Source organism: Rhinolophus hipposideros (assembly GCF_964194185.1).
Source record: "Rhinolophus hipposideros genome assembly, chromosome: 8".
In the NCBI taxonomy this organism is placed as follows: Eukaryota; Metazoa; Chordata; class Mammalia; order Chiroptera; family Rhinolophidae; genus Rhinolophus; species Rhinolophus hipposideros.
The window spans coordinates 62,652,911-62,675,452 of NC_138054.1; the positions used below are offsets into that span (position 1 = coordinate 62,652,911).

The following is a 22,542-nucleotide window of genomic DNA, read 5'->3' on the forward strand; positions in this document are numbered from 1 at the left end:
GAATGCCCAGAAACTAGTGGTTACTCCGTGAGGCCACTCACTATGATTGCTATTGGTAGATCTGTGTCCTCATCCTAGAATTGGGGATAGGAAAGCTGTATGGAACTAAGAATCTTTCAAGAATGTTTTAAGCCACAGTGAAAGGTTGTCAGAATATGATCTCTGCAGCCTGAAGTTTGAGTATTATACAGGTCCCCCTAGTCCCTATTCAAGAGAGAAGTCCAGCTATTTAGAATTCTACCCTTAAATAGCAGAAGAGAAGACGCATTTTATTTTGATTCATTCCTATTTTAATACATTCAGTGCATCAGTCAGCGAGTCAGTGGGTATTTATTGAGCCCCTTCAGGGTACAAAGTAGTACTTTGGTTGAGCTATTGAGTTTGAAATATTAATCACATTATTAAACCAAAACTAAATCTCCAAGTAGTTGAAAGTGCTGTTCAAGTTGTCAGGGTACCGTTCCTGTAGACTGTATTTTGTGATGATGGGCTTTTACTGTATAATATATGTTCCCACTTGGGCAGGAACAAAAGTTCAGTAAATAACTGAGGTGTTATTTATTCTTGTTTTACAAAAATGAAATCTTTCAGGCGTCTTTGATTATTAGCTTTCTTTCTGTCCAGTTGAAGGATTGTGTTGTAGTCACTGTTGTAATCACCTTTTGGGTAATTTAAGATTTTTGGATCTTGTAGTTGCCAGGAATGGGATAAAGAATAATCCTAGCCTTTCTTTCTTTGGCTCTAGTGTTTAAATTGGGCAGGGAAAGAAGGGGTATTATTGATGCCTCCCAAGTCTATTCAAGGTACTATAACTGTAGTTCCTCTTCCTGTGAGCTGAACAGGGCATAATGTCTGGATCACAGAAACACATGAAATGCAAGGGTACCTTGACATCAACATTAACTGAGTTTGTGAAGGAAGCATTCGCTGTGTAGATTCTGTTTTCATTGTTTGTTACTCTTTTCCTTTCAGATTTCTCTGTTGAATTCTGCAGTAAACCACCTCAGAGCCAATGTGAAGTCAGCAGCAGACTTAATTAGCTTGCCTGCCACTGTAGAGGGACTTCAGAAGGTAAGTGCTATGTATGGACACTGAGATTAACCTACTGCTTCTTACAAGTTTTCTTTGAAAGTCTGGCATTTGAAATCAGCTGTTCCAGGAGGGCAGTAATAGAGTGTATCACCATGTGCTAAAGTGTTCAGAACATGGTTCTGTTTGGTCTAGTTCAGCCTTTGCAATAGGTGACTTTAGCTCTGATTTACGTGGGTTCACATCTTCTTATTTGGCTCTCCAAGTCACAGGATTGCTCTGCTGGGACTCTTATGTTAACATATGTGCCTACTTGGAACACAAGCAACATCAGCCCCTGTAGCAGGAAATAGAAGAAGGGATTCTGGAGCAAGGGCACCCCAAACAATGGGTATCAAATCTAGGGTCTTTGACTTTTAAAAGTTAGTGTGTGTAAGTTTGATTTGATTATATGCCAGGCTCTATAAATACGTAAATTATTTCCACAAAGGAGTGAGAACTTCCTAAGCCTCAGCAGAAATAAAAGTTACTATTTTATAGCCACACCACCTGTGTGTGCTCAATTTCCATAGCTTGCTATTTGTCCAGTATGGTCATCTGCTTACAACTTTTAAAAAAAAAGTAGGGGCAACTTTGATGAGGTTAGATTCTTCTTGCCACTGTTCTTACAGAAGCAAAGCCAGCAGTCTTGCATTAAAAAAGGAAACGTCTTGCATTCGTTAATAAACATCTGTGGCGCTCCGCTCCCTCCAGTGTGTGCCGGCACTTTGCAGTTCGTGAGAATACTAGTTTCAGGAGTTTGCTGTAGATTTCACGTGGCTCTGTCAGCTGCTTCCTTAAAAAAAATCTTAAACAAGCGCTTACTGTCTTCTTGCGTCCTCATGGGCTCATGCATCCAGCCAGTGAGGATTCTCTAAGACTAGGTATCTTTCAAAGCCTGTAGCTTCTGTAACAATACAGCTTGCACAGATAACACCCAGCTTAGAGACGTCTACCCAGTGTGTTGTCTCTTTGCAAATCTATGCCTTTATAATGTCAGGCACTACTTTTATTATAAGTGGATCAGTTTTGAAGTGGTGGTTCATCTCAAATACCTAACTTAAATGTACTCATGTAAAAAATTTTTAAATGTTATTTCTTCTCTTGGATTTTTGACTATCGGTATAATAAAAAAGACCTTGGTTTAAAATACTAATGTGACACTATAAAATTGTCAGTATGTCTTAATAAAAGACCAACACCCACCAAGTAGTAACACTCTTTTGGATGTTCCCTTAGGGTAGGCCTTTTTAAAAAGATGGTTTCTGAATCATATTGCTAAGTCCCCAGTCCACTTGGGCTCCTTAGGCCTAATGAAAGCAAAGTAAGCTTCTACTCATATCTAACTCTCCTCCGTAGTTACTGATGAGATTCAAAAGTAGATAAAGGACAAATGCTGTTAAGTGGAATTTTCCCTTCACCTCTGCAATGCTTGTTTTCCCAAAGCTATATATGGTTCCATCCATTTTTATTCAAAAGCCATCATTTGATCCTGACTCAGTGGCAGTCTAAAGTGGTAGCTCTGGGGGCGGCCGGATAGCTCAGTTGGTTCGAGTGTGGTGTTCTCAACATCAGCATTGACAGTTCGGTCCCCGCGTGAGCCACTGTGAGCTGCGCCCTCCACAACTAGATTGAAACCACTACTTGACATGGAGCTGATGGGTCCTGGAAAAACACACTTAAAAAAAATAAAAATAAATTTGGTAGCTCTGGCCATCGGCCTGCCTGTAGCAAGGCTTGGTAGAGGCAATTTGTGGGAAAACTGTATCTGTGGGTCCTAAATTTGTAAACTAGTATCTTTTCTAAGGAAAGATTTGATTTTTCTCTAGGAAAAGTCCTTTAAATTTGGAAAATTGCTTGTTTTATACATACGTGTATGTATAGTTTCCTGTTAATTTTGTCAGTGTAAGCTACATGAAATTCATAGTTTAAGCTTTTTGAAATAATTAAAAACACTGGCCTGCATTAGGTCAGTGTTTAATGTAAAATGAAATACACAATGTTACACCACTATACTCCAACAAGAATGGCTAAAATTGAAAAGACGGGGGTACAGGTATAGATGAGGATATGGAGTACCTGAAATTCTCATACACTGCTAATGGGAATAGAAAATGGTATAACCATTTTAGAACACAGTTTGGCATTTTTTTAAAAGTTAAACATGTGTCTATCACATGATCAGCCATTTGCCTTCTAGGTATTGTGATGATGAGAAAGCATATGGTGAAGAGAAATTAAAGCACATGCCCACATAAAGACACGTACATGAAGGTTCATAACAGCTTTATTTATAATTGTCAAATACTGAAAACAATCTAGGTGTCCATCAACAGGTGAATAAACTGATGTAACCATACAATGGAATGCTTCTCAGCTACATACTGAGAGCCTACAACATGAATAAATTTCAGAATAATTAAACTGAGTGAAAGAAGCTATACCAAAAAAAACCAAAAAACCATACTCACTCACTGGTTCTATTTATATAATATTTTCTAGAAGATGCAAACTGATTTATAGTGACAGAAAGTAGATCAGTGGTTGCCTGGGGACAGGGATGGAAGAATTAGAAAGGGGTATGAGGAAACCTGGGGATGATAGATGTTTATTATCTTGATTGTGGTGATGGTTTCACAAGCATATGTCTGTCGAAACTTACCAAGTTATACATTTTGACATGTGCAGTTTATTGTGTATCAGTTATATCTTAAAGCTATTAAACTTTTTTAAAAGGAAAAAAATACTAACCTTACTATATGTTTCTGTTCAGAGCGTAGCTTCCATTGGCAATACTTTAAACAGTGTCCATCTTGCTGTTGAGGCAATGCAGAAAACTGTGGATGAACATAAGAAAGCCATGGAGTTACTACAGAGTGATATGGTAAGGAAATCTGTAAATGCTACAGAAAGTCAGCATACTGCCGCAAACCCTTTCCTGTGTAATAGTGATAGGGACTTTCCATTGGTCCAGACAGACCCTACTATGCACCTTTTAAAAAGACAAAAGAAGCAGTGTTTATTGATTTTTCTACAGTGTAAATTAAGCAGTTAAGGTGGATAGAATTAAGAGCTGAGTCTTTTGCAAATGTGCTGGAGGAGACACAGAAGTAAGACACAGTTTCTGCGGGTAGAATGGGTAGGATGCCCCCCATGCTCTCGGAAAATGGAAAAGCAGGAAAGAGAAGTGGCAAAGTTTTCTATAGCTACATAACACATCATCCCAAACTTAATGGCTTAAAACAACACATTATTATTTCCCACTATTCTTGGGTCAGGAATTTGTCAGCGTGGTTAGACTGGAATGATGAAAGGCTAAGTGAAGAGCAGTTCTAGAGGATGAAAGTTCATCTTGGATGTTCCCGCTCTAGCCAGGCCCCCAGTTGAATGCAGTTGTATGTGTGACCTCTGCCTACACCATGTGGAACAGAGTACCCCTACGCCCGCTGAGCCCAGTCAACCCACAGAATCCTGAAAAATAATAGATTGCTGCTGTTCTAAGCCACAAAAGTTTTGGGATCATTTGTTATGCAGCAGCAGATAACTGAGGCAGAAGCAAACCCCTGCGGTGCTCAGGAATTGTTTTCAAATGTCTCAGTGCTGTGCAGGTATAAGCTGTCTGCAGTCACGCAGGGGCCTGCATTCGTCTCCCGGTGGGTGCTCAGCTCCATGAAGGATTTATGAAGGGTGAAAAGGATGGCACAGGCTCCGCTGTCGTGCTGGGGAGATGAGTTATATGTACATGAAGTCAGGACTGTTCAAGGCAAACAAAAGTTCCCTAGCTTCTCTACTCATTTCTAGGTCTGCCCCCCATGCTCTTTTCAGGCTTTGGAGTTTCAAGTTTAAACTGGGAAGTTTGTACTAAGGACACCTGGGCTATAATAGAGCTCTAACAGAGGGTTTCTTCAGAAACCCTTGTTCATTCTTTAGAACAAGTACTTCTCACTGTTATTTACTGGGGGTGACCTGGGGTAAAAGCATTGATCTCTGTGTCCAGACACCCTGGATTCTAGTTCCAGCTCTGCCACTGAGTATGTGATCCACAGTAATAAAGACCTCTCTAACTCATCGATTCATTTATTATTATTATTAAATATTTTCTAAAATACTTAAAAATTCATGCTTTATAGAACTATGAGGTTCCCCGCCCCCTTCTTTTCTCTTTATTGTTGCCTTTTGTTTCTTATAAAAGGAAAGTTGATAAATGTCTAGGCTTTCAGATTTCCAGGGAAACTATTTTCACCAGTTGCCTTCTCTTACAATCAAATCTGCCTTTTTTAAACTTCCATGGTTGCCAAAGGTAATCCTTCTAACTGGCACACTTTATACTGAATAAGTCATAGTAATGGGCTCTGAAAGATTAAGCCATACAGACTTTTTCCATTAGAGGGGAAAAGTATATGTAAACATGTTATACTTCAGTTTCTGCAAAGAAAGACTTGAGCAGTGCGGAGAGGATGGGAAAGGAAGTCAAACATAAGTCTTGGCATGTGCTGTTAAAACTGAAAAACTACAAATGTGCATGAGTGGTTTACTCAATGCCCACAGCCAGTAATTACATGACTGGCTATTCTTTGAATGTCCAAACCTCTTTATTCCTGGGGAAATGATGACATTAACCAGGTTCAGACTGAGTTGGTCCCTGGGATGTTATTCTGATTCTGTAGTTTCTCTGGGAGGGTAGGTAATGGGAAGAGGAGGACTGATTTCTAGGGAATTCATTCTATTCAGAGACAGAAACAAACACTAGGCGGATCTCAGTTCCCAGGCAGTGCTCATCCAGTCCCTGCCTTAGGCTGGGCATCCCCAGAGGTACCTGGTGCCCTTGGGGCCTAGCACCGGGCTGGTCACACTGTAGGTTCCCAGGCAGTATTGACTAATCTATGGATGCCCCCTGCGAAAAGCTAGAATGTTCTGGGACTATCCCAAATGGTTAAGTAGACCAACTAATTACATGCCTATACTAATCTCCATTCCTATTAACAGAATCAGCACGCCTTAAAGGAGACCAGTGGAAGCAACCAGATCATTCCATCACCTTCAGCTCCATCAGAACTTGACAATAAAACTCGCAGTGAGAATTTTAAACAGGTACTTTTGTCTCTGGCTTAACTCCTTGTGACCACAGTGGATTCTGGAGGCAACCTGAGTAGTTTGAGTTCAGGATTGTGGTGCCTCAGCAGGCATCTCATGTATATATTTGCCTGCCTGAGGGCTGAGCAGAGAGCGATATGTGATGCCATCTTACGGATCCAAGATGCTGTCTTTATCTCCTCTTTAGCACTCTGCTTCTTTTCCCTGCGTGGCAATAAGTGGAGTAAATTCCTTGTCACACCTTGAAACACATAGAATGACCAGATTATCCTGAAACTCTTTATGAAAAATAGCAATCTGGGCAAGTTAAAGATGGATGGATAGCAGATTAATTCAGAGTGATGGTTATTTTGAGCCACAGTACATTCTAAGAATGTTAGCAAGCATATCATTGAAAATCAAGATTCTCTAAAGACTAAAGATGAGGAAGAAAAAGGATATTGAATTCAGACAAACATTGAAGAGACTAAAGGAAATCTTCATTAAGAAGAATTTTTGTCCTGAGTTTAACGCCCTTTGAAACCTATTGTCATCATTTCTATTTAAGTAGTAATCAGTTAACTAAAGGATGTCAATAAAAATAATTGAATCTTGTACTAAATAATGCACTACTTGTTATAGTTTTGCTACATGATCCAATTTCAGTAATTAGTATTGTTCCTAAGGTAGTTTTGTTCTGACAAATTAGGGGAATGGACATTTCAGTTAATAACCCAGCAAGCTTTCCCGCCAGCAGGTGAGGTAAACATTGGGAAATCAATTCCCAAGTCTCAACTTCCTGGGACCAGAAAGTGAATCTGTAGGTAGTTCTCTGTCTTCTTTCCCCCTCCTGTGTAGCTGAGGCCAAACAGTTTCAGAGGGAATGAACTGGGAACAATTTAAAGTGGAGGGACAAAGCAGAGAGAGACGATCGATGGTCTAAACCAGGAAAAGGAGTTTACTTCAGTAAACTTGACATAATAATGCTTGTTCAGCGCTGCTGGCTTGCTTGTCTAGTATACATCTTTAGCTGCATTCCAACTTGATTTATTTCCACTCCAGGATATCCTGTACCTTCACAACTCTTTAGAGGAGGTAAACAGTGCCCTAGTGGGATACCAGAGACAGAATGATCTTAGACTCGAGGGGATGAATGAGACAGTCAGTAATCTTACCCAGAGTGTCAACTTGGTACAAAGAGATCTGGTTGCTATGAGCAAGGTAGAAAAGCAAGCAAAGGTGTCCTTTAGCATGGTAAGCCTTTTCAGATTTTTTGTGATGTGTTCTGTGTTTGTGGTGTGTTTTGTCTATGCATGGATGACATTCCACCACCTTTTCAGATAGTCTTCTGGCATATCTGAGAGGCTGCACGTTTATATTGTGCTTCATCCGTGCGTCTTCTAATCCTTACACTAGCTCTGTGATGTAAATGGCACAGACGGTATTGGTCCTGATTTGAAAGGGAGATGTAGAGAGGTTCAGTTGCTTGCCCAGACCTCACCACAAGTTGCTGGCAGAGATGACAAGCCTCATATTATGTTACCATCTGGTAGGGAAGCTCTAGCATATATTTCCAAGTGAGGTCTTCTTGATCTTTTTAAGTTGTTAAGGGTGGGAGCAATGACAGTGACAAGAACTAAAGAATCTCTTGCCATTTTGTTAAGCCTGAACTTGGCTTTTAGATTTTTCCTGCTTCATCTGCATATTAGGGGGATCCTTTTGCATATAAGGTCAGGAAAGCCATTTAAAATAGATCTGACCAGTCTTCAACTTAAGAGATCATTGAGTCCATCCTCTCATTTTACATGAGGAAACTGAATGACCTATTAAGTTATCAATGCTGGCAGACCATGTGGTTTACTGGTTTTCATGTTACTGTGAATAAAATGTTTATTTAATTACCTTTCACATATACCTTGTGCTGGGGTCAATATGGATTATTCTTTAATAGCTGCAACTCCCATCCTTAAAGATTTCATACAGCAAAGACACAGGCATGCATAAAGAAATGCAAACAAAATACAGGAAATTGTACTATAAATTCAAGGAACCACAAAAGCTAGAAGCAAGCCTACAAATAAAGTTGAACTCTGGCACATACCCTGTTTCCCCGAAAATAAGACCTAGCTGGACAATCAGCTCTAATTATGTCTTGGAGCAAAAATTAATATAAGACCCGGTATTGTATTGTGTTATGTTATGTTATATTAATTATATTATATTATTAGAGCCGGTCTTATTTTACTATAAGTAAAATATAGTATACTTAATTTACTTATAGTAAAATAAGACCGGATCTTATATTAATTTTTGTTCCAAAAGGCACATTAGAGCTGATTGTCTGGCTAGGTCATATTTTCGGGGAAACAAGGTAGAAAGGAGCGTTTGAACTGCCTTGCCACATTGGAGCCTTGGCAGGTTGCCTCAACTTGGCTGTGAGGCTGGAGTAAGACCTGTGTCTCCTCCTGCTTTACAGGGGTGTGTAATTGACTACAAAGCCGCAAAGATTAAAGGAGCCTTATTTAGAAAAGACCTTTTGAACTTAGCTAAAGTAAGCAGGAGGCCTAGAAATTTTGGATGATTTGATGAGTATTAGGCTTCGAAGGTTTTCAAGATTTATTGTGAAAACTTACCACCGCACACTCCCCATACTATCCCTCTCCTCCCCACTTAATTTTTCTCCAGAAGAGAAAATTGTTAATGGTACCATCTGTCTTACTGTTTCTTCTAGCAGCATCATACCTAGCATAGTACTGGGTAAAAGTTCTTTCTCACATCTAATACTTCAAAGTTTTAAAGTTTGTGAATGAAGCAACGAGACTAAGGACCATTTTCAGCTTGTATGTAGGTGGCCTTTTCTCCCTCTCAGATTCTCTCATTCTCCTACTAGTATTTCTGTTGAAAGTGTTCTGAGACCCTTTAAATAAGTTTGACCAATTTGTTTAAAAAGTGCCAGATGTTGTTTAAGTTTTAATGTTTGCCTTTAATCTTCTCTTATTGTTCCTTTTACCCCTTAAGATGGGTGATAGAGCTGCCACTCTGAAGAGAGAATCTTTGCATCAGGTGACCAACAGAACAGATACAGGAAAAACTCAAAACATAAAGGTGAATAAGAGGAGGCTTCCTCTGAAGTAAAAATAAATGCATCTTTGTGTTTTTGAGCTACTGCTTCTTTCTCAAAAGGAGCACTTTGGTCTCATTTGCTGAAACTTCAAGACAAGTAATTAGTAAATTAGTATTATATATTGAATAAGAGAATACTTTATGAGGTACATACCCTGTGCCAAGCACTTTGCTAGGAGCTAGGGTGAGCACAGTGAGCAGAATAGACATGTGACCCCTATTATGGTGGAGCTCAACGTCCATTAGTCAGAAAATGAACACATAATTGAACAGATAATCATGAGTATGATAAATACTACAGAAGAAAAGTATAGGGTATGATGACAGCGTTAACAGGGATCAGGAAGGCTTCCCAAAGGCAATGACTTTTAAGCTAAGACAATAAGTTATTTGTACTAATGATGGGAAATGGAGGCTTGAATAATCTAAAAATGGTGTCTAACCTAAAAATTATTTCTTATTTTTAGATTACCATCTCAGAACTTACATAGCCAATTCCCTTCACCTTGTACCTTTCCCTTGTTTTTGTTCATCCCAGACATATTACAATAAGACAAGCATTCTGTGATATGCTCTGATATCCCAGGAAAGAAAGATTGTTTGCAATATTCTCTGTGATTAGAGTATTGTTTAATATTATAAGATGCAAGCTAAGCTGAAGGAAAATCCAGGAAAATTGTGACTGAGTGGCTGAAATACCATCTCAAATGCATATTGCAGTTCAGAGGATATGAGGTTCAGAGGCAATGAACTCAGAAATGAACCATAGTACAGGCAGTTTTCAGTGTAATACTTTCCATCTATAATTTTTTTTCCTGACCAGTTTTGTACTGTCTAGGTAAAAATCACATGTATTAAAATTTTAATGTTCTATAAGCTGAGTTCTTATTGAGTTTTCTGTTTCTGCAAAGAAAAACTTTTTTAGAAAAACCTCGCCTAGACCATGACAAGGAAATATAAGAGCCAGATATAAATGTTGAGCACAAAAAATAATAGGTGGTTACTTTTGGAAAGTAGTAGTGATTTCAGTAACAGTTCACATTTTTTAACAGTAAATATCAGAACAAAATACAGCTAATACACATTTATGCCTAAATTTCTTGTCTTTCTGACCCTTTGTGTTTTTTAACTGTCATCTCAGTGTATAAGTCTCTCTGAGCTGTCTCATCTAAGCATGCTAACTAGATATAATTGCTCCTTACAATAAATTCTTCAAGCGTTTAGGACCTACTTTTAGTTATATCTATTAACTCCCTAAATAAACCAGGAGTGATCTACTGTATGGTAACTATTAGGGTAGAAATAAAGAGAGGAGAGAAATAAGTAAATATATATTGTATAAGAGAAACATGTGATGAGTTGATGTTCTAATTAAACATAGGGTCAGGACCTTTTACTCTAGCCTAAGCAGTTAGAAACTGGCCTCATAGAAACCAGACTTCTCTCTTTTTATAATTAAATGTATTTTTAATATGCTCCTGTAGATCATCGTGGGAATGAGGCAGGAAATGGGCACAGGGAAGCTTTTTAAAAAGATATAAATAAAACTTTGAATTAGAAATATTACTTTTCTTGTTCCAGACAGTTCTTGCCACCAGTTGAATCATCACCACTGGGGAAAGAGAAGGAAGATCAGGGGAATATTTGTGGTTTGGTTGCTTTCTTTTTTAAGGTGATAAGAGCATAAAACTCTGCCTAAAGTGGTCTAGTCACAAAGTAAAGTAAGATTCTCAGGAAAATTATGTAGTTAATGTGAAATCGTTTCTAGAAAACAATATCCTACTCATTTAGGAAATGGGTGTCACAGAGGCACCTGAGCAAGGGTACATTTCTTTTACTGCTGACACATGCATGCCTTCCCCCATCAGCCAAATGTTCACAGTGAATCAGATCATCTGTAGCATAATGTTCCCTTAATGGTCTAGGCTCAAATCCAGCTAGGCCCTCATCAACACTGAGTACCAAAGATATCTCTGGTATTTGTTGATTCATTCCTTCATTGCCTAAATTTATAGGGAACCTACTAGGGGGTCAAGCACTACGTGCTAAATAGGCTCTGGGAATATAAGAAGAATCAAAAGAGGTCTTGTCCTACTTCCACCTTAAACCTTCTGTGATCTTTGTTTTGGGCAGAAAGAAGATAGTTCAGATGCTCAGGTATCCAAGCTAAGAGAGAAACTGCAGCTCATCAGTGCTCTCGCAAACAAACCTGAGAGCCACAGGCCTCCAGGGACCGCCCATGAAGGTGAGATATTCAGGGCTGGTTTCTGAATATTTCACGCAGGCTTGGGCAGCTTGCCTCCCACACAGGGAGTGGAAAGGTGTTCCGGCAGGACTGATCGAACCAAGTGAATGATGCCTGAGTGCACCGAGATGAAGCTGATACACTTTGCTTTCATTTAGAAAAAGCCCATTTGGTACATGATTTGTACTCCACTCTATTAAGGGACGAAGAGGTAATGTTTGGCTGGAAATAGACTTCTCCATGCTGTCTGCATCCAATTATAGGCAAAAAAACGTTACTGTCATAGCATGTATTAAACCAACTAAATGTTTATGGAGGTCTTTTCTATTTCTATAAGTGCATAAAATTTACTTAAAAATAAATATTAGTCCTTCTGAAAAATTAACAAATAGTGGGATCATTCGGTTGGAAAGGCCCTTGGCTTTAGGTAGGGACATACCTCGTCAATATTGGCAGATGCATCAACTTCCACTGGTTTAAGTTCTACACAGATGTAAGCAAGGCATTGGACTATGTAGGCTTTGACTCCTAACCCTCACAAGTATCTTTCATTTGGGAGAAAGCAATACAACCTCTCTTATTCTTTTTTGGGTGGGAGACAGATTACAGTGGGAAGCATTGTGCTCCATAATCATATGGTAACACTTTCAGCACCAGCTGGTCTGGTGGCACATGCCCCCATATCAGGCTTATAGCACAGTTCCTAGGCTATCAAATATACAGTGCTGTTCTCAGTTGTAACTTAAACTCTTAACATCTAAACATGTATTTGGTCGGTGCAAAAGTCATTGCAGTTTAAAAGGTTAAAAATAATTGCAAAAACAGCAATTACTTTTGCACCAACCTAGTATAACGCTATCTTGTATTACAAGATCTCCAGTGAGACCACAGCTTCAAACCTTAATGTTATATAATACTGATCGATCGCCATTTACCCACAAATCATATTTGATCCATGCCTTTTACTTCACTTAGCCGCTATGCTACTTAATTCTGAGCTATTTCTCTTAAATTAAATATACATGCAATTGTCCTAAAAGGTGACCTTCAATACTGGTTTAATTTGGTATCAGATTTGATAATACTAAAATCATATGTGTTTGTTACAGAGCAAGTACAGAGTTTCACATCAAAGCCATCAGCATTGCCAAAATTTCCACAGTCTCTTGGAGACCACATTGAGAAAACCACCCAGCTAAGACCTATCTCCTTACCAGGAATTTCTAACATTGGAGGTAAATTTTTATACCATTGGAATAATTGGGGAAATGTTCAAAATTATACTTATTAATTTATTTAACATGGATTGAGTACTTCCTGTAGGCCAAATACTTGATATGCATTATATAATCCTATTAACAATCCTGGGAACATAAGTATTCATATATTATACCCATTTTACTGATAGGGAAACTGCCTAAGTCCACACAGCAAATTAATTGGTTGAGGCAAAATTCATACCAAGGCAGTCTGATGCCAAAGTTTGCACTCTTAACCAATGCACTATATTATCTCTCTATTAATGTTTTTTATAGAGTTTTCATTCATTCAGTGAGTGCCTAATTAGACCCAGTGCTAAGCAGTAAGAATATAGTATAAATACGGCCTCACTTCCCTCACAGATAAAACAGTCTAGTGAAGAAGGCAAATAAGCAAACATAATACTGTGAGATTAGCAAAATAAAAGTAAATGTTGACCCTGTTTGTCAGAGCCCTCCAAAAATGAGGGCTCTTTTGGTTTGAAAATCAGCAAGATAAACATTGGCAGGAAAAATATGATTCACAGAAAAGTGTGTTTGCCTTGCTTCATATAGTGTGTATTCTGTCCCTCATGGTGATATTTGGGTCTCCAGATTTTGCATTTGCTAACTGCCTGGAAAATCACTCCACTCCTGTCCACCTACTTTTGCCTTGCTCTTTACCTCAGCTTAGATACCATCCGACCAGGAAACATTTCCTTACCTCACAGGACTGGATTAGGTTCCCACTATGTATGACCTCTTACAATATTTTGTTTGCTTCTGTTTAGCACATGTCACTCTTGTAATTTCCTGGGGAGATAAATTAACTTCACTCCCAGCCCCTAGCATAGTGACTGGTACACATGAATATTTGTTAAGTGAATGAGTTATATACAGGCTGCAATTAATGCTTAACGTATAGAAGACTTAAATTTACATTGCCATTTAAATGCAATTATTTTGTTCCCATCCCAAATTTCTTTCTTTCTGGTTTCTGGGGAGATAAGAGAGTATTAAGTTATGTTTATTGACAGTACAGGTTGCCTCCTCCCACACCCCATTATCACATCAAGAATTGATGAGAGGAAAGGCTGTTAGAGCAGATAACCATAAGAGAAATAGCCGTCTTACCATTTGTACTTCAATCCCTAACATAGGCCTTACACACTTTTGAATGACTACACTTTTGAAATGACGTGAAGCAACAATCAGATTTTTATTTCAATACTGCTGCCAAGTGCAGAGAGCACATTTTATAAACTCATTCCCCGTATACACACACACAAAACATATTTTCCAGCTAGCCACTTGGTGGCAGGCAATGGGAACAAATGTCCCACCTGCTTTTCTGGCTTCAGCGAGCTTTGGAGACTTTATTTAGCTACTTTGCTGAGGCTATCTTAGGAGTGAAAGTAGGGGCTTATTCAGAAGGTTGTCTACAAAACCATTAATAGACTGGACCTTGCACTGCAATGTTTTCCCCTCCCTTCAGACCATTTCCACTCTTATAACAGCAGGCCAATTGAATCTAAGTAAAATTGAATGAAGAAAGGAAAGGAATTCAGGAAGATTTTTAAAGAAACATAAGCCTTATTGATTATCTTCTAGTATTAGAGACTAAATCTAAGTAGGGACAAAATCAAGTCCTTTTTAAATGTTATGTAAATAATTGGCCCTCCTGAGTGTGCCTCATGGGGTCCTTGAGAAAATACCGGGAGAGATTGCTGAGAGAAATTCTCCAATCCTGTCGGCTCAAATAATATCTTAGAAATAAAAAGGAAGATCCAGATCAACCGGTGGTATTGCTCTCTCTTAACTGGAATGAAGAGAGAGAGGACATATGTGTGCACAAGTGAACACAGTAACTGACACTATGCACAGTATATACAACTTTGAAGAGATACAGAGTCCTCTGGGTTTTCTTAATTGAGATATTAGCACCCTTTTAAAATGTATAATTCAGTGGTTTTTAGTATATTCACAAAGTTGTGCAACCACCACTACTACCTAATTCCAGAAAATTTTTACCCCCAAATGAAACCCTGTACTCATTAAACAAGTCATTCCCCATTCCCTTTCCCCCTAGCCCCTGGCAACCACTAATCCTTCAGCCACTATCTTTTTGGATTTGCCTATTTTGGGTATTTCATATAATGGAATCGTACAATACATGGCCTTATGTATGCATAGTCTTTCAATACGCTCCTTTCATTGAGCATAATGGTTTCAAGGTTCATCCATGTTGTTGCATGTAGCAGTATTTCGTTCCTTTTATGTTTGAATAATATTCCTTCGTGTGAATATACCACATTTTGCGTATCCTTTCATTGGCTGATGGACATTTGAGAGAGCATCAAACTCTCTCAGTGTTTGAGAGTTTGATGCTGACGGAGATATAAGATACTCACTGGTGGAGTTAAGAGTACCTTTAGGTGTCTAGCCTCATCAGGCTAGGAATAATGGCTATTAGGAATAATGCAGCTATGAACATTCATGTACAAGTTTTTATGTAAACACACGTTTTCATTTTTCTCGAGTATATACCTAGGAATGGAATTGCTGGGTCATATAACTGTTTAACGGACAGTATGCCACAGTCTGTTTTACAGGTTCAGCTCCTTTCAGTTAGCTCTTTAGGCCTCCACAGTCCTTTTCGCCCCTTCAACATGAGAATAAAATCTGGAAAATCTAAAAGGAAGGCCCCGGACAGAGAGAAAGGCAGTCCATTCATTTTCCCTGTGATTACCTGTCACTGCTTCTATTTTGGGAGGATAGTGCCATACAGTATTCCTCTGGTTCTTAAAGGATCAAGAATTAGTCTTTCTGATTTAGTGAGATCCTAAACTTTACCTTTTGGAAACAGAGTCTGAAAAGTAGCTTTCCTTTAGTGCTTTAAATTCAGTTGAGGCTACTTTTTAAACTTTTAACTAAATTTAGCTGTATGTATAGGCATAATATGCTTTTTGTAATTCCTTTTTAACAGATCTTCAGGATTTATTCCACAAGACTGGCCAGAACATGGACGGGAAGCTGACCTACCAGGAAATCTGGAACTTGTTAGGTTCTGCCATGCCAGAACCAGATCGTTTGAGAGAGTTTGATGCTGATGGAGATGGAAGATACTCATTCCTGGAGCTAAGAGTAGCTTTAGGTGTCTAGTCTCATCGGGCATATTTAGGAATGGATATGATGTATACCCCAGACTACCTAATATCTACTCACCTAACAAAAACAACACTTTTATTTACCCATCAATCCTCTAGTCCTCCATATTACTGTAGGAGACACATTGCCACCTTTTAACTTGTTTGAAAAAGCTATATAAAAATTATTTTTTTAAAAAAGACCATTTTACTTACGATATTCAGAAATCTATGATTTCCTGAAACCAATAAGATCTTAATTTTAAAATTGCCAGAAAAAAAGACAAGACCTTTTCTTTCTCTTTCCTTTTTTTGAGGGGAGACCACCTTATCTTTTAGAACTGGAAAATGTGTATATAGAGAGAATAAGCCACTTTTTATATTTTACATAAATTTGCCTTAAATTAGCTGCACTTTATACAGACTCAGAAAATGTCTTAATAGACTTTTTCTGTTTGTAAATATTTAAAATGAAAGAACTGTATATTTTGTGGGAAGTAGGAAGCATAGTTTGAAAAAGGATGTGAACAAATGACTTGTTATTAAAACTCACTAATCTGATCTGGTAGTGGCTGAAACTATGTCCAGCGTCTCCTTCGGGCATCTCCTTTAGGTGATGCCATGGGATTTGGCCTGGTGGCTGGGGGAATAGATTTAGGGAGTGAACCTTGGGGACAGTGCTGCCTCCAGGCTCAGGAAAGTAAGATCTGGCTCTTTGTTCCTATTACGTTAGCTAATCCCAACCTGTGAACCAGAGAAGTCTTGTTGGGGATTTTTCTCATTTTTAATCCTATTTTAAGGTTTATGAACATAAAAAGTTATCCAGTGGGTAGCTACATTTTCCCCCTAAGTGAGCTAGATTATCTTCCCCCATACACACACTCAAGTCTATCTTAAAGCTGTAGCTGACTTCCACCTCTTGATACTATCTCCATTCTGAATGGCAAGGTTGAAGTCCCTTGGCTTTAAAGGAGAACTGTGCCTCTAATTTTGACCCAGGAAACTCCTTGAGATTTTACCTGGGGGCCAGCCAAGAACCTAATATGTTGTCTGTGGGCTAAGGCCAAAAAGGTTGTGAACATACTAGGTTTCCTTATAATTTCAGGTCGGAAGTAGCTGGAGGCTATGCCCAGAGGATGCCAAACAAGCACACAGGCCTGAAACATTGGGTTTCATGTGATAGTAGCAAGTTTTTTCAACTCTAATATAAGCAAGTGCAATTTTTTTCCCTTCAAATGTTTCTGTAGGCCTGGTACTAAAGGACTCTGAACTGGAAGGAATTATACCTCCATGTCACCTGTGTTTGCGTTATATTATTCTCGGATGCAGTCTTTGGACAACACAAAAGGAAAAAACTGCAAAACTTAACTGTACTGTAAGCCAAGTCAGGGAAAAACTAGAGACACTTTCATGGCACTGACTTCTTGAGTGGAGCTCATTTCCATTTTAACTTTGTCCAAGTAGCCTGTTTAGCCATGAACACAGTCAAACACCCTTAACTATTTAAGGGTTGAGTTTTTGTTTGTTTTTTTCTTTCTTTATATGATATTCAGCTTGATGTTGGCTAACCTTGAGGTTTTTTTTTCCCCCCGGAAGTATTAAAATTTAGTTAAAGCAAGATGAAGTCTTTTCCCATGAATGTGTCTACTTACCTCATTATGGCTTATGCTTGTCTTTTTAGAAAACAGACATTTCCCTTGCCCATCTGAGCTATTTCACTTTCTTGGAAAGGTTAAAATATAGTATAAAATTAGCCTGGCACTTTAGGTAACTTGAAGATTACTCTTCTGGCTGCCTTCCATGCCCACCCCCCTTTTCTAATGTATACACCCTTACGGACTTTGTAACAACCAAATAACATTCTAGCAATAAATTGAATTATAATGCTATATTTGTATATACTGTACCCTAAATAGTATGTCTGTACCTGGAAGGTATTTTTTTGAGAACTGATTTATATGAAATATACTTGAGGGTAATGTAGCTTGTCCTTTTTATTTTCAAATTCCTATTCATAGGCAGATACTTTGAGGACACCTTAACTCTTTGTTGTACTTTTCTTTTGTATCCGAGGGCTATCCATGGAGGAGTTGGGGTGTTTTTTTTATCGTCTTCTCACCTCCAGCTTGTCTGGTTAGCATAATCCCTGAGGCAGGTGTACAGTGCGCTCCTCTCCCCCTCCCAAATTTGGCAGAGGTATTCCTGCTACGTTCTCACACCTATGAATACCCTTCTCATGCTTCCTAGGAAAGTGCCCTATCTCCCAGGCAGAACTAGGGCATCTGGAACTCCTTTGTTTTAAGTTGAGCAGACTCATTGGCTTAAGAAAAGAGCCTCATAAGCCTATTACTCCGTGTTAATTTGGGATTTTTATTTGTAAATTGTCTTAACTTACCCAACGTATAATTGTGTTTAACTATAATCAAACTTCACCTTCCACATCTTAGCTCTGAGAGTAAGATTGAGTAATAATGGTGAGTTTGGTTTTGGTTTCAAATATTTGGACCTTGTCACTCTGGCAGCTCCTACTGCCGCTTTCCTAAATTACCCAAAGCACTCTTTCTTGGTCCTTTTTTTCTTTTGCCCTGTATTTACTGGCATAATGTTTACTTAGAGGGCCTCCTTATAAATCAGAGGCAAAAAGGTATTGTAGAAAGAGATGAACGGAAAGAAGAGAGAACCCAACTTAGGGAATGACTGTAGTGTTGTCTTATGGGCAGAGGACGACCTAGCACTTAGGAATGTGTCTGAAAAGGCAAAGCTGTCGAGTGGACACCCTTCACCTACTGCTAGCTACTTTCCCTCCCGTTGGTGTTTCCTCACTTTACGTGGCTGGGTCGAACCCCCTTGGTGCCCCCCTCCCTCCGCTGGTTTTGCTGGTCACAGTTGAAGATTTTGACTGTGATGGGCTCATACTCATAATGGCCTGCTGTTGGGTTGTTTTTAGTGACAGCTTTCGTTTGATACACACCTCATTGGCTTGCTTACCAACACCAGCTAGACACAGTCCCTTCTGTCATATCCAAACCAGAACACATTTGGGTATTCCTGAGACTTTATAGAGCATGTATTGTTTGTTATGTGAACCTAACCTACCTTGTTGTTTTCTCACATTAAAAAATGTCAATCTACTTTGCTTTAGTGGAGCTATTTTGGTACTGTATAAGCAATCTTGGTTCTGTTTAGGGAGTGAATTCAAGGTTTCCATGACTTGATTTAAATTTTGCTTACTTCATCTCAGTAATACAAGCATTTTAATTTATCTAAATAAAACATTTCCTTTTTCTCCCACTATGTTTATGACTAAAGGCTCCCCCACCCTTGATTAGTAAGGGAAAAATTGTGTGTATGTGTGTGTGTGTGTTTGTGTATGTGCACTTTGATCCCTATTTTTATGGACTCCCTTTTGAAAGCAAGAACTAACAGATGGTGGGCACAAAGTAATGTTGAAGCATCTGCCTGACGAACTGCAGGATTTGGCTTGAAGAACAGAAGGCTGCTGCTTTGGCATCTGCAGGGTTGGAGGGGACAGGGAAAGTGAGTCCCTGCCCTTATCAACCAGAAAGCGCCACTTATGCCTGTTTTATATTTTGAGATTCAGTAGAGCATGTTTACAAGAAATTTTCCACTGCCTTTAAAAAATAAAAAAGAAGAAAGCTTGAAATCCATTACAAGAGAGAGGTCATATAGGGGTTAGGGCTTTTTCACACAGAGAAAAATTAGCTCTACATGGTTGCTAGATTATGGGATTACACACACACAATCTGGATGGCCTCTCCCCTCAGGGAAGACTACATAAAGCTTAGCTCCTTTGAGCATCTTACCAAGTATAGTAAGATGATTTCCTTATTTCCAAAACGAAAAGAAAAATGTTATACCCTGGGGCAGACCTGACCTTTCTTATCTAAACTGGGACCAAATAGCAAGTATTATCTTTGTCTCTCCTTTTAGGATGGTTTCCAGAAGGTACAAAAACTAATATTCCCATATAGTGGATCTTAGCTTTTGGAGAAGTCATGAATCCCTTTGAGGGGGAAAAAAAAGGTACATTTCTGTGTATAATTTTAGGGGGTTTTCTAACCAGCCCTTCCCCCAAGCCAATCCATGGACCAAGTTCATTGCACCCTACACACAAGAAATCATTTGCCAAGTGTTTTCTAACCAGACATCATGGTACATGGTGGGAAGATCAGGAACTTTGATTCCAGGCAAATGTAAATTTGAGACCTTGCTCTGCAACATACAAACAATATGGCAAATGCCCTTGGGAACTGTCTCTTCGTCTGTAAGAGGAGGGTCATGATCTGCATTTGGCAGTGTTCTTATATTAGAAGCAATGTAGAGACAACCACATAAGAACTCAATACATGTAGGTGTTAATGAAGAATGATTCCACCAGTGGAGCAATGTGACTCATAGCTCTCAAAATGTTTTGTCTGCCACATGTCTACTATGAATCACCATAGCTCACACATCCTCCACAGCTATCACTCATGGCAGCTGTGCTTAATGTGCCATAGAAGGGCAGTGCCTTTGGGTACCTAGCTCAGGGTATGGCACATGTTTTTGGATTTAAATACTGGATAGACTGTTGAGCCCATCACAAGTACGGGTTCAGTGTGTCTTCCCATAGCCAGCTCTCCAATTCTCATTTGTGTTGGTGAGACGCCATGACCTCAGTTTGGTTTGTAGAGTGTCCCCATTAAATGGGAAGGACTTTGCCCTCCTAATAACAGATACAAGGGAGCCTTGAACTTTTTTTAATCATTATGTGACAACATCCAGATGGGCTCTGGCCTGTGTCAATACCACTTCCCTGAGTTTAGCTCCATTTCCTGCTCTGCCCCAATACCTCCAGCTGCCACCCTCAGTGAGAGGAGGCTACAGTTCTGAAGCAAGAGGCTTGGCATTGAAGCAGTGGTCCCCATGGGCCAGTGTGGGGAGGGAATGGAAGTGGACATTCCTTTCAGGACAGGTGGCCAAAGGGTAGGAGACCGAGTGGTTCAGCATTGGGGGTAGGTTACACAGGGAGACGGCAAAGGGCACCTCCTGAAAGATGGGAATCGGGACAGGGGAGCTGGTCCGGGGCCGCAGCATTGGGGAAGGTAGGGGCCGCTGTGGGACCAGCTGCAATGCAGGTTGCAGGAGGACAGGGGCCTCCACATTGGGGCTTCTCTCTTGAGCAACATGGCTCCTCTCAGACCTGTCCAACTCCCCTGGAGGATCTGAATTCTGGACCTCAGTCTCAGTCTTGGTGACAGGAAGGGGAGGGCCTGTGTTGATGGCTGCGTTCATGCCATAGCGCCTTCTCTTGTTAATCCAGTACAGCAGCGGGCTGTAAGTGAATGTGGCAGCTCTCATCACCTCCACCCACTCCTGGGCACGCTTTTCCCGCCGCAAGTTCTTCCTCCAGTGCAGAAAGAGAATGCACCCACCGGTTACCACGGAACACAGCCCCAGGAATCCAAAGTACAGTGAGACCCACACTAAGGCGATAAGAAAGAAGAAGAGGCAAACTGGCTGACAGCTCCAGATCCGTGCTCTTTTAACCAATTCATCCACCATTCCATCCACTTAACCACTCTCTTCATTCCTTCCCTCCTTCATTGACTTACCACATCATTCACTTCTTCAATCAAAGCTAGATTTCCAGGGAGTTTAAGAGGCCACTTTAGCCCTCTAGAGATAATGCTAGGTCTGGGGGTGGGGGCACGACCTGCCCTGGTTTAGTCAAGCCTCTGGTTCCAAGCCCTGGAACCATCCAATCCACCAGATTTGGGAGCCTCACGAAGGGCAAGGCTCATCAAGGAAGTAAAAGTTTGACAGTTGACAGGGACACCAGTGTCCCATCCCATTCCACCACACCCTTTACCCATTCAGGTATGATGGTCCTACAGTATTCATAGTACCCCTCTACCCTCAAAGAATCCTTAGTTTTCCATAGAATCCTAGAGGAAACCATATCCTAACTGCTTAGCACTCCTCCATGCAGGCAGCTACCACCCCATCCATGCAAAAGGTGTTCCCTGAATGCCCCCAAGCTAAGGGCACAAAACAAGGGGCAGAGATTAGAGGGGCATTTACCACCATGGAGGCTCAGGTCCTCCTGTTGGGAATCCATAAGTTCCAGCCTTGGTACCTGACCGGTGCCTCTGGAGAAAGAGAGCTCATCTACCCATCTGTCCAGCCAATAGGAGTCCTAGAAATGCCCAGGCCCCCATTGTTCCCTAAAGGTGAGGTCACTGGGTTCTGAGTATTGAGCATTCCTGGGACGATGCTTATAAAGTCTTGGGTTAACTGGACTCCATCCAATGGTGTCATAGTGTATATCTACTGCTTCTATCAGGGATTGGCCCACACACTGAACTGTCTGTCGCATACCCCTTATGGTGAACCCACAGAGCAACCTCCAGGAAAGGGCCCCAGTTCCCTCAGGGGCTCAGCCATGTTGCTGGGCTTTAAAGAACATTTGATGGATACCTGTCCCAGTGAGAAGCGGGACAGGAAGCACACACAGCTTTGGGCAGCACCCCTGCCCTCAAGATGTCTATGACCAACTAACTTGTCAGGAGAAAACCTGCTTAAGGGAACTAAGTGATTAATGCCTTCTTTCTTGGCTCTTAATCATGCTTTTGTTTCATTACCTTCC

The 22,542-nt window shown here is 40.0% G+C and overlaps 2 protein-coding genes across 5 annotated transcripts in view; one reads left to right on the plus strand and one right to left on the minus strand.

Annotated features, from left to right (window-relative positions):
• EFCAB14 (EF-hand calcium binding domain 14) overlaps positions 1-19,187 on the plus strand; it is a 36,018-nt gene extending 16,831 nt beyond the window's left edge. The window contains exons 4-11 of one of the 4 annotated variants that reach the window (XM_081054993.1): positions 973-1,071; positions 3,842-3,952; positions 6,055-6,159; positions 7,204-7,395; positions 9,160-9,246; positions 11,398-11,509; positions 12,619-12,744; positions 15,734-19,180. In XM_081054993.1, coding sequence (XP_080911119.1) covers positions 973-1,071; positions 3,842-3,952; positions 6,055-6,159; positions 7,204-7,395; positions 9,160-9,246; positions 11,398-11,509; positions 12,619-12,744; positions 15,734-15,909 — 1,008 coding nt within the window. In that variant the 3' untranslated portion in view covers positions 15,910-19,180. Of the gene's footprint in view, positions 1-972; positions 1,072-3,841; positions 3,953-6,054; positions 6,160-7,203; positions 7,396-9,159; positions 9,247-11,397; positions 11,510-12,618; positions 12,745-15,733 lie in introns of all 4 variants that reach the window. The other 3 variants (XM_081054995.1, XM_081054994.1, XM_081054996.1) reach the window with 3 other exon arrangements.
• Positions 19,188-20,774: 1,587 nt separating this feature from the next.
• TEX38 (testis expressed 38) lies at positions 20,775-22,020 on the minus strand (the record flags this gene model as incomplete). Its single annotated transcript, XM_081054997.1, has 2 exons — positions 21,978-22,020; positions 20,775-21,379 (listed from the first exon to the last, which is right to left on the minus strand). Exons 1-2 carry the CDS (start codon positions 22,012-22,014, stop codon positions 20,775-20,777), a joined length of 642 nt encoding a protein of 213 aa, XP_080911123.1. The 5' UTR covers positions 22,015-22,020.
• Between the last annotated feature and the right edge of the window lie 522 nt (positions 22,021-22,542).